The 17,671-nt window shown below is 34.4% G+C and overlaps 1 protein-coding gene across 2 annotated transcripts; it reads left to right on the forward strand.

Annotated features, from left to right (window-relative positions):
* Positions 1-6,322: 6,322 nt before the first annotated feature.
* On the forward strand, positions 6,323-17,010 carry LOC117637026 (kinesin-like protein KIN-7D, mitochondrial). 2 transcript variants are annotated; one of them, XM_034371765.1, is made up of 25 exons: positions 6,323-6,997; positions 7,122-7,219; positions 7,389-7,478; positions 7,636-7,688; positions 8,566-8,631; positions 9,142-9,195; positions 9,528-9,587; positions 9,787-9,865; positions 9,966-10,033; positions 10,533-10,589; positions 10,685-10,789; positions 11,161-11,265; positions 11,534-11,641; positions 11,755-11,889; positions 11,989-12,171; positions 12,617-12,832; positions 13,416-13,556; positions 13,777-13,896; positions 14,013-14,063; positions 14,234-14,281; positions 14,442-14,579; positions 14,964-15,698; positions 16,161-16,290; positions 16,384-16,494; positions 16,687-17,010. In XM_034371765.1, the coding sequence occupies exons 1-24, from the start codon at positions 6,657-6,659 to the stop codon at positions 16,467-16,469; spliced, it is 3,267 nt and encodes a 1,088-aa protein (XP_034227656.1). In that variant the 5' UTR covers positions 6,323-6,656; the 3' UTR covers positions 16,470-16,494; positions 16,687-17,010. The 2 variants fall into 2 exon arrangements, with proteins under 2 accessions (XP_034227656.1, XP_034227657.1); XM_034371766.1 differs by having other exon boundaries at positions 11,758-11,889.
* The last annotated feature ends 661 nt before the right edge of the window (positions 17,011-17,671 follow it).

Genomic DNA, 17,671 nt, shown 5'->3' on the forward strand with positions numbered 1-17,671 from the left:
ATCATATACTATTCTCTTGTATTAAAACATAACAGAAAAATACACCTAGATGAATGCATGATGATATTTTAAAGTGCCAATAATAGCTTCATATATTTTTTTATATCTACTCTAATCTAATCAGTGTTGAGGTGAAATGATACAAGCATATTGGATAGCTAGTCAGTAAGAAGTCACTTTCTCCCAGGAACCTCCCAGAGATTGATTCATTTTAAGGGCAAAATAACTACTATATATGATTGATTTTTGTTGTTGTTGACATTTCTACAAATTTTAGCTAAAGATCTCATTTTATCTGAAAGAGATTTTGTTAAATATAATTTTATGACATCTTTACTAATTTAGATTGAGAGAAGTTATCAATCGGCGTCAGGAATATGAGAGAGAATGAACATGCATGAACATGCATGATTTTTTATTCATTATGTTTTAATAACCACACAATAAGTCTGAAATCTATATACCATAAAATGCAAAAGGCAGAGAATGGTAAAACATTCAAAATACCATAAAATGCACTTGGTGCAAACATTAAGAATTGAAATTATTAATTAAATGAGGATAATAGGGTAAATTCATACTTTTTCATATTAAAAAAATTAAAATTAAAAGAAAAATCAGATGATTGATCCTATTTTTATGGAACACAACTACCCATTATATTTTTTTAAAGAGTTTCTCTATTTAAACCCCATACTTTTCTTTGTTTATCCCAATACTTAAATCATTAAGCTTTAAGTTTTATTATTGTGTAAAAAGACAAAAAATGTCATCCAACTTAATACTTAACCTTAGTATATTTATACACACACACCCCCCACCACTCTTCATATTAAGTTTTACAAAAATACAAACTCCTTTACACCCTATTGCCAGATTACTCTTCTCTTTCAATCCAAAAAACATACTACACTCTCATCTTCTCTTTACAAATCCTAAATATGACAAATCATAATCAAACAAATAAAAATCAGAAATAATAATAATATAATCAAAATTAAAGAAACAAAACTGGAGGAAAAAAAAAAAACAGACCTTGATTGCGAAGTAAAGAAACAATGCCTACCTAAGCCTTTGATTGATATATAATCTGGAAATTGCCACATGGATTTGCTTTGTTAAACAAGAAAATAAATAACAATAATAATAAAATAATGATGCTACACATTTGACAAGAGTGTTTTAATCTCTTAGAGAGGTGAGGTGCAGAGTGTGAGGTTGATTAGTTATTTATTTATTTTTTATGTTGTGTGTGTATTTAGGGGTAATTTGGAAAGATAGTGAGGTTTTCTTAGAAATTGTGAAAATTTGAATTAGAAGTTGGGGTGAATTTAGATATGGGGTGAATAAAGAGAAGTGCGGGGTTTAAATAGAAAAACTCTCTTTTAATTCTAAAATAAATTTAAATTTTTTTAAAAAAAGGCCTCTCGAAAGCGGTGTGAAGAGGCTAGTTTAAATAATTATAATGTTAAAGTTATAATCACAAGATAAAATCAGAAATCTATATATATAAAGCAAACAATAACGCTACGGGCACCAACTTATTTACCAACTTTTAGATACCAACACATGTGGCACATGACATGGGTTGCCATGTCATGTGCCACATGTGTTGGTATCTAAAAGTTGGTAAATGAGTTGGTGCCCTTAGCGTTATTGTAAAGCAAAAGGCAGAGAATGATGAAACATTCAAAATACCAGAAAATACCATTGGTTAATTCAAATATTAAGAATTGAAATCATTAATTAAATGAGGATAATATGGTAAATTCACATTTTTTCATTTTAAAAAAATTACAATTAAAAACAAAATAAGATAATAGGTCATACTTTTATGGAACATAACTACCGATGTTATCTTTTGGAAAATGTCAAATACCAAACATCAAATTTAATTTTGATGGCTGATGTGACAATTTGACATCTTATACAGCTTTACACTCCACTTTATGTATCAAATTATATTATTATTTTATTACATTTTAATGTTGATTTATTTTTAATTAAAAAGAAAAGAAATATATATATTCATTTAACATCTTGCTTTTGGGATGTCAAAAATAACATCTCAACCTCCAGCCTTCATTCCACATCAATTTTAATATATCGGTTGGAATGATATGAGATATTATTCCTAATTGTTAAATGTCACTTTTGACATATTTGTTGAAGATGCTCTAAAGCATGTACCAAGAGGGTAGTGGGAATAATTTGAGTACATATTTGCCCATATATGAGAGGTTTTCTTTTTTTTGTCTTAGATACTTCTCATGGTTTCGGATGAACCGCTGGACAACGAGCTCATGGAGGATACGAAAAGACGAAAGTGGCCCCACCACACAACATCAAAATGCCTTTGTCACGTTGCCTTCCAAATCCGACGTGTAAGGCGCGGGAGGTAAAAAGTATACCGCCCATCACATGGGAAGATACGTTAAATCTCCACCGTCCAAAAGGCCTGCTCGGTTTTACACACGCACTGTTGAGTCCTAAAATCTACGTGAATTTATGGACTTGTCTGTTGGAAAGTTGCGAACGAGACCACTGGCTAATTTAATAATGTTATTATTTTAGTTGGTAGTTTATCATTGCAATGGAATATGATATACTAGTAAACTTCCTTTCTCCTATTTAAAAAAGCTTATTTTTTATTTTTAAATATCTCTAAAGAGGTTTGTCTCCCTCACATCATGGGTTTCACGTTATTATGATTCTCAACCACTGCTTATTAAGTGTAAGTAAAATGGCAATAAATTTGCTTATGAACAATTCGGACCATGAAATTACATTGGGGATAAACCCAATTATAGAATGTATATAACTTTACCAACGAGGTATAGGTCAATGAAAAAGAGCATTAATTTGTATATCAATGATTTCAGATTGAAACCCCCATGGCACATTTGCACTGTCAATAGTGGTAGACCTATTAAGGCTAAAGGAGGTGCAGCACCTCCTTTTGCCAGAAAAACTATTGTAGGTGCTTCAAATTGCCTCGTTGCTCAGCTGGTGTACAAGTTACCTTATTTTCATTTTCAACATTTAAGAAAATGTCTTTGTTCTTTTACTTTTATTTATTTTTATATTAATTCATTTACTTAAATTTACAATGTAAATAAGGAAGTACCTCCTATTTGGATTCAAATAAAAATACTAGAAAATCAAATTCCCACCAAATCAAAATATGAAAAATCGATTTTAGTGCAAAATACGATTTAGGCTAAAAATGATGGCTCATTAAGTCAATATATACTTCATACTAAAATCCCATAAAATCAAGTTTTCTTATTTGATGTGTAAGGAATAAAAGCCACCAAAAATTAGATTGAGAAAGTGATTAATCCGAAAAACCATTTTTCATACTTAGTCTATATTTTTACATAATTTTTTTTTTCATGTATAAATGCATGAAGGGACCTAAGATCAATTAGGTAAAAAAAAAAAAACCTTAGATGTTCAATCCATAAAAAGTTTAGCCTTTCAAAATTGCATCTCTGCTAAAAAATTCCTAGATCTGCCAGTGATTGTTTGTGTGTGTGTGTGTGTGTGAAAACGTCCCTCTCCCTCTCTAACTTAGACAAATTTTTTTTTTTGACCTCCTTCATTTGTCACCAAACTGATAGTTAAAGAATAACAAACTTCAATATTAATATATATTCCATAGTCAAGATTAGATACACCACAATCTAAATAACATCCAAAAGTCTTCTTTTCTTCCAAAATAAAAGAAACTTACATCTAAACTACCCAAAATAATATAAAAAAATTAATCCATCATCTTTCGTCGATCACCTTGTGTACATCTAAGGTCGCTCATATGCTGGCCATAGATCGCCTGAGGACCTACACAACTAATTTTTTTTTACATCCATGAAGTAGCCTGACCCCATTTATCCCGTTGTGCGTCCGTCACTCTGACATGATGGCTCCTACAATGAAGACATTTGAGAGCATGAAGCCCCTATTGCATGACCCAATGGTACCCAAATCTGAGGGGCAGGAGGCAGTCACTGTTGAGGCTTGCAGTGTTTGGCAATATTTATTCTCTCTCTAATTTGATAAGTTTTTCAGCCAAACAATGGGAATTTCCATCTCTCTAAGAAGACTGGTAGTTGATTATCCATCAGTCTGATCATGAACTACATGTATGTACATTCTGAAAAGATACTGGTTTATTTCGTAAGTATGGCAACTCTTTTGCCGTCTTAATTTATTCACAATAATTTTTATTTATTTATATTTTAACTCTTATCATCTAACAAATAATCGATGATGATTTTTTTTATTCTCTTAAACGACCATTTTTTTTTGTCATGCCGGCCATGATTGGTCTTGGTCGGAAAAAAATCCTTATAAAAATTAATTTTATTTTTGTTATTTAAATATCTTATAAAATAAATAAAGAGAAAAAAAAATATAGTCAAATTGTATATACATTGAAACACGTTTGGGTAAGATGCTCTCATCCAATTCCTGAATTATATAACAAGTTAAAGCTTTGATGGGGTATATTACAAACCCCATTAATCCTAGTCAACGTGACATTTAAATTTATTTGAATATAAATTTATTTCAAATATGCCAAAGCATTAGCTACAACTACTTACATTAACCATTCAATATAGTAAATTAATACACAAAACAGCCCTAAAAAACATTAATTAAATAGAGATGATTGGGCATTGATTCGTTGAACAACCTAAAGTAACATATAACTATAATTTTTAAAAAAAATATAAACGATAGTCTAAATTATAAGGGACACACACTACTAAGGCGTCATGAGGGTTCAAACCTGAAACCACTGATTTGCAAGTCAATGTCCTTTTCCATTGGTTAGACCCGGGTGGCAACATGTAACTACATTTTTGAATATTCTCTTTTTAATGAAATTAACTTTTAATTACCAATTGATGATATCAATTTTAACGAGTTTTTATGTTAAAACTCAATATTGATTTGAGTCACCCTAGTGTTGATTTATTCTTTTTTCTTAATTCCACTATAGGTTAAAAATACAATAAGAGACATCATATTTCAAAATTAAACCTAGTTCATCATCATATGCAAAGGATTCAATAGTGTAGTAATTTGGAGCAATTCCTCCCTCGGGAAAGATCCTGGGTTTGAGTCATAGCATTTATGTAGTGTGTGTGAGTTTAGTATGCTATCGCTCTTCTTAATAAAAAAATGTCTTAAAAAAACCTAATTTATCTACACACCTCCCCAGTCATTACATGCATTCTTGCAAACAAGACTTCTATTGTATATCACTCATATATTCAAGAAATCTACCACGCTCATCCCTAAACACAAATATGTGCCATAAGTATTTAACAAATATAGAGTCAAATTGTGGCTTGGAGATATCAAATGAGGTATGAATATGGATTTTGTTTTGTTTTGTTTTGTTTCCGATTTTAGATTGGCCAATTTGGCATTGTTGTGATGTGAAAATAATCGCTGTCAGATTTGCTGTGAGAGAAATCAATTGTGAGAGAAAGTAGTTTGGCATTTGGTAAATTTTTTGTTAAAAGTGTTGTTGGTATTGATTCCCACATAATTATAAAATAATTCCCGCATAATCATTAAACCCAGCGCCTCTTCGAAATTGATTCCCGCATAATCAGAAAATGAAAACACATCATTAGCTGCTTTCCCTTGTAGCTTTCTCTCACATCAATTTTTAACAATAAATGATTTTCTCATAATTTACCAAACGGGTTGGGCTTCCCGAAATGTTTAAAAAATCACTTATCACCTGAAATAAGTAATGTCAAACGGGCACTTAGATCACAAGTCACTTCAAAATATGCAATTGAAATATGTTGGGCTAGCAAGAGCCGAACTCCTCTTCCAATGTTCGATAATAATCTATGTGGAGAGGGATTCAAACTTGCGTGCAAGTAGCGGGTTTATTACTCTGACTAACCGGCCTAATTTACCTATGTGTAAGTATTTACTATTTGCTCGCACATAATAAAAGTTAAAAAACCCAAAAATTATTTTTTGAAAAAGGAAACGATGAATATCGTTCAATAGATGCAAGAATACAATGCATGATATAAGTTAAATGGTATTTTTTTGGCATTATATAAATTGTCTTAATCGGCGGCCGCTGTTATTCCCGCTCATTCGTAGCGTTTTTATTTTTCAAAGTCCATCTTTTTAATACATAATGCGCGCGGTTGCCTGCCTTCACCAAATTTAAACCAATTCGCCACGTCACCCCAAGTAATTTAAATATTTTATTTTTAAAATTTCAAAATTTAATCCACTACCGTCGTTCTCACTCTCACCACTCACCGGTTATTAGTCCCTCTCTCTCTCTCTCTCTCTGCAACTCTCACCTTGTCTTAAAGAAGACGAAACTCCCTCTCTCTCTCTCTCTACCCCTCAGTTTCTCTCTCTACAGTCGAGCACACAGTGTGAGAGAGTGAAGAAGAATAATAGCTGAAAGCTTTAATTCAATTAATAAAAAAGGAAAAACAATGTTCTTCGCTTTTGGCTCGCAAGCCATGTGACCTCTCTGACATATTCTCTTTCTCTTTGCTCTTCTTTTACTTCTTCTTCTTCTTCCTTCCACTCGTTTGTTTTTGTTTTTAAATTGCTGCATTTTCCTCTCTCCGAGTCACCGTCCGTGTTGACTCAGCTGGATGGCCTCGTCCTCACGAGCCCGCAGCAGCTCGCCTTTCTCCTACCGCAAGCCCTCCAGCCCCTACTCGTCGACCTCGTCCTCGTCTTCGTTGATGAACGGCCGGATCATTCCGCGCTCCTGCTCGACCTCAGCGACGTCGTTTTACAACTCGGGAGGTGGACTCGGGTCCCGATCCATGACGCCGAGTCGCGGCCGCTCCGATTCAATGCAGTACGGTTCAGGCGGTTATAGTACTCGCTCGCCGGTGGGCTTCGCGTCCGAGGAGCTTTTGGCGGAGATGCTCGAGGCGCCGAGGGGTGGGGATAGCATATCGGTCACGATTCGGTTTAGGCCGCTGAGGTAATAATGGTAGATCTGAGCGTATTGGATCAGATCTATGGGGTTTGGGATTGGCGGATTTTGGACCGTTTGGTCTTGAGGTAATGTGATTGAATGATTTTGCTTTTGGGGCTTTTTCTTGCAGCGAGAGGGAGTTTCAGAGAGGGGACGAGATCACTTGGTACGCGGACGGTGATAAGATAGTGAGGAATGAGTACAATCCAGCTACAGCATATGCATTTGGTATTGTCTTAATTGTTATTAATTGTACTTCCAAATTTGAAAATTTGAATGTGAATCTAATTCGATTTTGGTAAATTCAAAAGAAAATGTGTTAGAATTCATTTGCATTTAACGTAGAAATTACAGGGTTTTAAAATTGTTGGATTTGAGGATGGTTTTGTTGTTGCAGATAGAGTTTTTGGACAGCATGCCAATTCACAAGAGGTGTACGAGGTTGCAGCTAAACCTGTTGTCAAAGCTGCCATGGAAGGTGTCAATGGTATGACATACTGCTCTTGTAGACTCCAAAGGGAGAATTCGTTATTGCTTGTAATGAAAAGTCTATTAGCTTTATTTGAAAAAAGTTAATTAATTAAATTTCATTCAGTTCTCTTGTTAATTTTCCTTATCTTATGGCCTGGTTACTAACAATGCAGGTACTGTTTTTGCTTATGGTGTGACAAGTAGTGGAAAGACACACACTATGCATGTAAGTGCCACTCTCTTTTCTTGGGCTTTTGCTACTGAAAGCCTATGAATGTTAAAAACCATGATGGCCTGTTTGGTTCCACATTAGGCAATTAAATTTAAACTTTCCTTGTATGGCTTTGCAAAAATAAATGAATAATGATTAATGGAGAACTACTTCATGTAGTGTTCCACTCTCTCAAAATCTTTTCATGTCTCTCAACTAATCAAGCCACAAGAACCACATGATACTTAAAGGAACAGGTCTCCAGATAACTTTTGGTCTTTCCAACTCTACCATGCGACCCCGGAACAGACTAACAGGACCTAATATAGCTCATTGGAATCCTAAAGTGCAAGAGTAAACCCCAAAAGCTCCCAAACTCAAGACTCTTCTGCATTCTTACAATATGTAAAGAGGATCATCAAATTATCAATGGTCGTTTTTTTTCTTCTAATTCTTTGAGCAAGTCAAAATACCCCTGGTGGCACCTATCTAAATAACTATCAATATCTAATTTAAGGAGGCTATAAATGATTAATTTTTTTAAGGTGCACTTGGGGAAGTCTTAGGTTTGGCTTTTGCTTAGCAGAAATGTAGACAAATAACTTTTTATGCACGAACATGTAGTTATGTTGAACTCGTTTACTTTGGAACATTGTTATGAAGCAAAGTCCAATTGTAGATTCTGCAAGAATATCATCTTTTGGACGTATTTGTTATCTTCCATAATCTTTGCCATATGTTTGTGTTTTACCCTACATTTTGCTTTATGAATACCGTACTTGATATTTCTTGTTTCTGTTACCTTACAATGTTGTGAAACTTTCTCACTGTTATGGTATATTCCATGGACAGTAACAATACTGTTACTTAACTCATTTCTCATAATACACAGGGAGATCAAAACTCTCCAGGTATTATACCATTGGCGATAAAGGATGTCTTCAGTATCATCCAAGATGTAAGTGCACCTATGAATTTTGTATGAGTTGTTCTTTGTTCCTCCACCCTTTCCCTTCAATTTAACATTGTCCCAGGATCTTGTCAGTTTTATTTTGTACAGGATGTTGCACACTGATGTTGCATAATGATTTAAAACATACTCGTCCTGATTGCAATATGTTTTATTCAGCAAGTTATCATAGTAATTTATAGACTTTTAATTGTGTCTTCTGCTGGTTTATGTGAACCAATAAAATACTTAACAGACCAGTGTTCCATAATTGTATCATGGGCATGGAGTTTTAGGTTTATTGAACCAATTTAATACTTGACAGACCAGAGTTCTATATACTATTTTCTGTGGACTAATTTATCTTGCATTCTTTCTTACCTTGCCAATAGTATATGACTATTTGCTTTGCCTTGTATACTCATGGAAGGTTTATTTTCTGTTTTTGTTGATACTAACAAATGACTTACTTGAGTTGCCTGCTGTGATGACTAACTGAAAGTTGCATTCTCATTTCAGACCCCAGGGAGGGAGTTTTTACTCCGTGTCTCATATCTTGAGATCTACAATGAGGTTAGTAGAGCTATTCTTATTGGCAGTCACATTTTAAGGCTTCAGATTATACGGTAGCTCATTCCTTTCCTGGTAAAATGTATTTATCATTCTTCTTAGGTATGAAAATAAGCTCTATAATTTAAACTCTGGGATTTCATTCAACCATCATTCATTTGTTTTCATATTCATGGTCTAATTTTCTACCTGACAGATGGCTCTTTTTGTCCTTCTTAGTTTTTGTGTTAACCTTAACATGGAGATTATAGTTGTTGTCCAAGTCAAAGTTTCTTGCTATGTTCATCATTCTTATTTGTATTGATTTCTGGTGCTATTTGTGCATCTGATATCAGGTGATAAATGACTTGCTTGATCCAACAGGTCAAAATTTGCGTGTGAGAGAAGATTCACAGGTTTGTTACTTATCTTTTATTGGAAGTCCTTATTTAACTGTATCTATTTTCTTTCTAAGGCCTTTTCTAAAATACCCCACTTATGTCTTATTCGAAAATAAAAAGTTTGTACTTATGTACTTTTTAAAGCTTTTTGTAAGTACATTTAGTTTGTTGCTGGATTTATCATTTCTCTGTGTCATTATGCTTATATTTTCAGGGTACATATGTTGAGGGTATAAAGGAAGAAGTTGTTTTGTCTCCTGGGCATGCACTTTCTTTTATTGCTGCTGGAGAAGGTACTTACTTGTAGTGATGACTTTAGTTTTTCTCCCAATTTTATTAGGTTAAAGATGATTTCTTTTTACTGAGTTTTTAACTGGTGCATGGTAATGGCAGAACATCGTCATGTTGGATCCAACAATTTTAATCTGTTGAGTAGTCGAAGCCACACCATATTTACACTGGTAAGCATTCTTCGTAATGTATCAATGAATTGTACTACCTTGATCGTGATAAGTTGCCAACTATTCAATCTATAGTTTTGAGATTGTGTTTGGTATTGTATCTTTTATCAATGTAAATAGACCAATATGTGCACACACCAAGACATGCAATGCATTCATTAATAAAGCAACATGTAAGTCACTGTTAAATAAAATATAAACCGTATCACGCTGTTACTTATTTGAGCCTTTGGTATTCCTTCTGGAACACATAAATAACTTTTAAAATTTTGTGAATGAAATGATTTCAAATAATATTTTCCTGGAAAATACGTGGTTAACAGCTCCTTATAATAATTTGGGCAGTAATTGTATTTAAGAGTTGCCTACTTTTATTTGTAAAATTTTTGCATTCTATCAGAGTAATTTTCTCTCTTCATTTCTGCACATGGAATTGTGAATGCTATCAATTCTGCTACATTCCTGCTAATTAATATTTAACTGACCGATGCATTTGCAGATGATTGAAAGTAGTGCCCATGGTGATGAATATGATGGAGTGATCTTCTCTCAACTTGTATGGCTCAATTAAATTTTCATTCCGAAATATGAGGTTGTTTATTTATATACATGTATGTTTAGTCGTATTTTTTGTTTGTTTGTTTTCTTTAGAATTTGATTGATCTTGCTGGATCTGAGAGCTCAAAAACCGAAACAACTGGACTAAGAAGAAAGGAAGGATCTTACATAAACAAGAGCCTTCTAACTCTTGGAACTGTAAGTACCTGAAAATTCAATTATATTACCAAACGTAGAAATTTTGTAGGCCTTTTTTTATATATATTATTATAGATTATTTACTACATAATTTGCATTATCTATTTTCCCAAGCCTAAGCAAAGCCTTCATGCACACCATTCCAGCCATATGAAAGACTGTATTTGGTGACAATGTCTATGCAACACGATGCTGATTCACTTTCACTTCTAGCTGAGAGGAACTTTATATTGCTGTATTGTTTAATGGTCACTCTATTCAGTTTTACTAAGAAAATGGTCACTATTTTTTTAAATCATTTTAATGTTTCTGGTGAAAAGATAAACAAGCTAATCTTTTGCTCGTAACTTGATTGTATGGTTGCAATGAAGGTAATAGGAAAACTGAGTGAGGGAAAGGCATCCCATGTTCCATATCGAGATTCTAAGCTTACGCGCCTTCTACAATCCTCGTTAGGTGGGCATGGTCATGTTTCGGTGAGTTTGAATGCTACATTTGTTAGCCCATTATTCCATTTTTGTTGTAAATCATGTAATGTGTAATATACATGATTTACTTTTTCCCATGGCCTTCTGTTGATTTTTTCATTGTTTATTGTTTGTTTTAAAAGCTCTCCAATGTAGATTTTGGACCAAAAAAAAACCTTTACCAGGGGATGTGCTTTTGAATAAACTGTTCTAAAAGTTTATGCAATTAAAACTATTATAACTTGCCTTTATTTTGTTCTTATGCATATGTTCCCAGCTTATTTGCACTGTTACCCCTGCATCAAGCAGCATGGAGGAAACTCATAATACATTGAAATTTGCAAGCAGGGCAAAGCGAGTAGAAATCTATGCATCGCGCAATAAGGTGTGCTACAATTCATTGCTTGAATAATGTTTTAAGACAATACTCAAAAGTAAACACTTTAGCTCACAATTCTGCTCTTTGTTTTCTGTTTTATTTTTTGAAATTATTTATAGCAGATTATTGATGAGAAGTCTTTGATTAAGAAGTATCAAAGAGAAATTTCAGTCCTTAAAGAAGAACTTGATCAGCTAAGGAAGGGGATGCTTGTTGGCATCAGCCATGAGGAGATTATCACCTTAAAACAAAAGGTTTTGCTTTTGAAATGATATCAGTTTTGTTTGATGGTGGCAATGGCTTAGTATGAGTTTGACTAAGATTTACATATGATCATTGCTCTCTGGAAATAGTTGGAAGAAGGCCAATTTAAAATGCAATCAAGATTGGAGGAAGAAGAGGAAGCGAAGGCTGCTCTTATGAGTAGAATCCAGAGGCTGACGAAGCTCATTCTTGTTTCTTCAAAAAATACAATTCCTGGATGTTTGGGTGATATTCCCAGCCACCAGCGTAGTTATTCGGTTGGTGAGGATGATGTGAGTTCCTTACCCAATGAAGTTGTAGATTATAGCATGCTCTGTGCTGTTGTTTTCTTCCCCTTTCTTTAGCTTAGTTGTTTGAGCTTTGAATGTTGATAATATTTATTCGAAATGAGACCAATCATAAGCGAGGAAAAATATTATGCTGAATGTTGGAGAAGTTACTTTTGTTTTGTAAGCTATATAGACAAGGATGCATGTTTCCTGTCACTGTTTGCTTGCTTAGTTTTAGTAAATAAGAAAAGGATTTCATTTCCTATCACTTCAATTTTGATATTCATGCATTTTGTGTGTGTGTGTGTGTGTGTGTGTGTGTGTGTGTGTGTGTGTGACTGTATTTCTAGTTTATTATTCTCATAGTGGCAACAGATCCTTTGTACTTCTTGTTTTCTGGTGGAAAAGCATGGTCAGATGCTTACATTTTGTGATTTTTCTCTGTCAGAAAGTAGAAGTAGTGCGAGATGGGCCCTTGCTTCTAGAAAGTGAGAACCAGAAGGAGTCACCGTGTTCTGCCTCTTCTGTTCCATCAGATCTGGCTAATGATTTTAGACACAAAAGATCTTCCAGCAGGTGGAATGACGATCTCTCACCAGCTAGCAGTACAATTACGGAATCAACTCAAGCCGGTGACCTTATCAGTGGTTCGAGACATCCAGTGGTAAGTTATGCTATTTTTTCGTTCACTTTGGCTTTGTCGCCATTCAGCATATAAAGCTCAATTACTTGACCTAGTAATCTTGCAAAAATTTTCTTCTGAAGGAGAGGGAAGTGAAACGTGCTCATTTCTTTCCCACATGTGTGCATGCAAACACATATATATATATATATATTGATGTAGGCACATTGCATATTGTAGACATACAAGCATTCCCTTGGAGGAGTTTACACATAGGATTTGTAGGGAAGATATCTTCTCTATTTTCCAGATTTTTGTCAAGTCTTCCTGTATATATTTTTTTCTGTTCACAACTTAGACATGCAATTGTCAAATCAGGAAGTCTTAATTTTACTTGCAAACAATTATCAAATTAGAATGTGGCATGAAGTTTTGTCTATACACTATTTGCTTTGATTGCCACCTAATACAGCTATATCTCTTATGAACAAACTTATGGTAATTAATAATTGTCTTTGGGTGAGTGTCTATGATTTCGTTGGTTGGCTAAAATAGTCATTTTCATTTAAGTACTAATCATTCATTCTTTTGATGTAAGTATGACTGCTTATTTTAATTACTTTAGGGAGGGATGACAATGTCAGATCATATAGACCTGCTTGTTGAGCAAGTTAAGATGCTTGCTGGAGAGATTGCACTTGGCACCAGCTCCTTGAAGCGATTGGTGGAGCAGTCTGTAAATGATCCTGATAGCGCGAAAACTCAAGTATAAATTCCATTTATTCTTATTAATCCTATTCTGCATCATTATTTTTAGAAGTGCTAATATGCATTCCTTTTTAGAAGTGCTAATATGCATTCCTTTTTTTAAAATTTAGCATTCACCATCCTAAATAATTTAGGAGTTTAGAGATTCATTTGGCAGCTGCAGAAGTATGTCTATTTTCCTTAAAATGACCCTGATGAACAACTATGCATGCTTACAGATTGAGAACTTGGAACGTGATATCCATGAAAAGAGAAGGCAAATGAGAGTTTTAGAACAGCGCATAAACGAAAGTGGCGAGGCTTCAATTGCCAATGCATCTTTTGTTGAGATGCAGCAGGTAGTTTTGCGTTCTCATCATCTTCATTATTATAAGTAGTTCTCATTTTTTGTTCTACTGTTGTCAACAGATAGCTGAAGCTTTGTTTTAACCCCTTTCATTTTCTTCTGCCACAGACAGTTAAAAGACTGACGACCCAGTGCAATGAGAAGGGATTTGAGTTGGAAGTGAGTGAATGTATTACTATATCAGTGTGATGGACATTAAATGGGCAGTGTTTCATTTATAAATTTCATGCAACACTTTAATTGTTAGTTTTCTTTTTGATGTTATAACATTTGCCCAATGCATTATGTTGGCGGTATAATTTATTCTTTTAAGTGTAACGTTCATGCAGATAAAATCAGCAGACAATCGTATTCTTCAGGAGCAATTGCAAAATAAGGTTAGAATATTTCATCTTCCTTGGTTCCTTTCAGTCATATTCTTTGATTAATTTTTTATTCTATCCAGCTGATTTATCTGAAGCTTTCTTCCGTGTTTCAGTGCAGACTTTTATTTCCACTTGTTATATTGCTGAACTATCTATCTTTGCTTATTTGCAGTGTGCAGAGAATGTGGAATTGCACGAAAAAGTGAATCAGTTAGAGCGACGTTTGGCTTCAGTGTCTGGTGAAACGTCTTCTGAGCACTGTGTATCTGAAGAATATGTTGAGGAGCTCAAAAAGAAAATTCAGTCTCAGGTGATTATTTGAACTTTCTAGCTTATAAATCCATAAAGCTTGATAGATTAGTAGTTTCTAGCTGTTACCTTTAGTGTCAAAGTATTTTGCCATACTCTTGACTTGCACTCCTTTTGTTTTAGTTTATTATTCTTGGTTCATTCATGTAGAACGTTTAGTTCCTCTGTCATTATTACTTGACAGTGACAATTTTTTCTTTTGTTAGAATGGTGCAGTCCATAGTTTTGTGTAGTCATTTCTTTTTTGTTTTTGCATAACTTCGTTATTATCAGTTTTTAATCTTTCTTGTATCGTGACTGAAGATGCTATTGTACTAATGTAAGAGGTTGCTTTAGCTTTCATGCAATACTTCTAACTGGTTGATGCTTTTGTTCCTTCTCATAGGAGATTGAGAATGAGAAACTAAAGCTGGAGCACGTCCGGTTCTCAGAAGAGAACAGTGGGTTACATGTGCAAAATCAAAAACTGGCCGAAGAAGCTTCTTATGCAAAAGAACTGGCATCTGCTGCTGCTGTGGAGTTGAAGAATTTGGCTGGTGAAGTGACAAAGCTCTCACTGCAGAGTGCAAAACTAGAGAAAGAGTTGTTGGCTGCTCGGGAGTTGGCCAATTCTAGAAGCTCTGTTATGCAACCTGTTAATGGTGCTAACCGCAAGTACAATGATGGAGCAAGATCTGGGAGGAAAGGGAGGCTCTCTGGTCGTGCTAATGAGATATCAGGGATGTCTGATGACTTTGAGTCATGGAATCTTGATGCTGATGATTTAAAGATGGAACTTCAGGCAAGGAAACAGCGAGAGGCAGCTCTTGAGGCTGCCCTTGCTGAAAAGGAATTTGTAGAAGAGGAATACAGAAAAAAGGTTGAAGATGCAAAGAAAAGGGAGGAAGCTCTAGAAAATGATTTAGCAAACATGTGGGTGTTGGTTGCAAAATTAAAAAAAGAGGGTGGATCTATTCCTGAGACACACACAGAAGAAAGGCACAATGATGTGATGAGAAATAGTAATGGTTTAAAAACAAGTGACAGTAATACTGTCCCCAAAGAGAGACAAGTTTTGGATGTTTCGAAACCAGCTGATGATGAAAGTCCTACGGAAGAACCTCTTGTTCTTCGCCTCAAGGTAACCTGAGAATCTGCATTATCTTTTAACGTTATTGTTCTAGATTGTTTTGGAATTCTTTTGCAATTTGTTCTGGAGACGTATTAAGAGATGATCGATTCTGTTTTAAGGTTTGTTTAGTGTTTTTAAACCAATGAGACAAAAGCTCTCAATGATGTTTTAATGGCTTTGAGAACATGAAAACTAAAAGAGGCTACTACTACATAAATTTAAGAGGATGATATTTTCTTAGGTCACTAAGTTTGGACCTAATACATCTTTGCATAGAGATTAGGCCCACTTGGCTCAATCAAAATGGTTTTATTCTAGATGTTATCATGCTTATGATTGTGAGGGATCAGCCATTTTCCGGAAAAGCATGTGGAGGTCAAATCTGCTTAAGAAGAAAAAGATTAATGAATTATATTGTAAAGTTGATTAAAAGCTTGATTGTTTTTGTGCACCATCCTTTTATTTTTTCAGGCTCGAATGCAGGAGATGAAGGACAAAGAGCTCAAACACCAGGGCAACGGAGATGCCAATTCCCATCTGTGTAAAGTATGTTTTGAATCACCAACTGCAGCAATTCTTCTGCCCTGCCGGCATTTTTGTTGTAAGTCATTCTGAAGCTGTGTTAAAAAAAAAAAAAAAAAAACAATATATGCTCATCATTTCTTATAGTAAGTAACTATGGTACCTTTTGCAGTGTGTAAATCTTGTTCACTTGCTTGTTCCGAGTGCCCAATTTGTCGTACAAAAATTGCAGATAGGCTTTTTGCATTTACCTCATAACACTGTTTTATGCCCTCAAATGAAGGTAATGCAATTTGTTAATATATTTTTTTTTCCTTCTGATTATTTTTCGGATTAAAAAAAAGAAGCAAATCCTATCTGCTATGGTTCCTTTTAAGAGGGCGTTGCCATAACATTTATTTCATCGATTTGCAGTATTGGATCGGTAATTTAACGAGGATGGTTTTCATTTTGTTTTTGACTTTTTATTTTGCAGGGCCTTGTCATGATTCTGTTTTATGTGAAATAGTGGGTGCGATTCTTTAATTAGTTTGCCTGTATGTAAACTGTGTAAAAGGTATATCAATATTTTGTTTCTATCTCTCTCGCCTGGGTCCTGTAAAATAACAAGGGACAAAGTTGGGAAATAGAAACCAATCAAATTTGGGAGTTTGAGATGCAGAATGTTGCTTTGTTTGGAGTATGCAGCAAAATGTTGTGATTGAAACCATGTATAGAAAAAGAAAAGAAAAAAAAACAATGTAATGCTTAAAGCAATATTCTTCCACCTCTGCAATGTTAATTCATTATTTCACAGTTCTTTTCTTTTGGGTCATTCCTCTGTCATTTCTTGAAGTAGAAATATGCACGGTGGGATTTTAGGGTTGACTTTTTTTTTTGGGGTGGTAAATACTAAATAAATGAGTAGTTATCTTGTTTCCTGCAACATAGTGGGTTTATTTACCCAAAAAAAAAGAGAGAACATAGGGGGTTGTTTGCATTGTGGTTTTCACTGATATTGAGCCAATCTTTTAGGTCACCATAAAAATAATGTTCAATGAACAGAATGTGGATGTGAGTAGATTTCGGATTTGACTTTTATGGATGCGAGTTATTACATATTTGCAGTGAGTTTGATATTTGCTTGTTTGGTGTGGTTTTGTTTTAAATGAATTACTAGCTTTGCCTCTGATAGAATAGAACAATATATTAATTAGTTTGATTTGGTTCAGTTTCTTCCGTGATTTTTGTCAAAACCGAACCAAACTAAACCGTTCTATTTTGTAATTAGTTAGACCGCAGTTTTGGATGAAACCGAACCAATCTGCACCAATCTGCACCTTGCCTACCCCTAACATCTCTCTGTATCTGTATCTATATCTATGTCCTCACACCCTATTAGCTTTGCCTCTGTTCCTCACACCCTATTAGCTCTATAGAGAAGTTCCCTTTCTTTTGGGGAACCATCCATATCCAGTAAC

Source organism: Prunus dulcis, chromosome 8 (genome assembly GCF_902201215.1).
Source record: "Prunus dulcis chromosome 8, ALMONDv2, whole genome shotgun sequence".
In the NCBI taxonomy this organism is placed as follows: domain Eukaryota; kingdom Viridiplantae; phylum Streptophyta; class Magnoliopsida; order Rosales; family Rosaceae; genus Prunus; species Prunus dulcis.

Coding starts and splice junctions, on each gene's coding strand:
- LOC117637026 (XM_034371765.1), top strand. CDS start 6,657: ATGGCCTCGTCCTCACGAGCCCGCAGCAGCTCGCCTTTCTCCTACCGC. Junction 11,642..11,754: donor TCTATGCATCGCGCAATAAG/GTGTGCTACAAT, acceptor AATTATTTATAG/CAGATTATTGATGAGAAGTC. Junction 14,580..14,963: donor AAAAGAAAATTCAGTCTCAG/GTGATTATTTGA, acceptor TCCTTCTCATAG/GAGATTGAGAATGAGAAACT.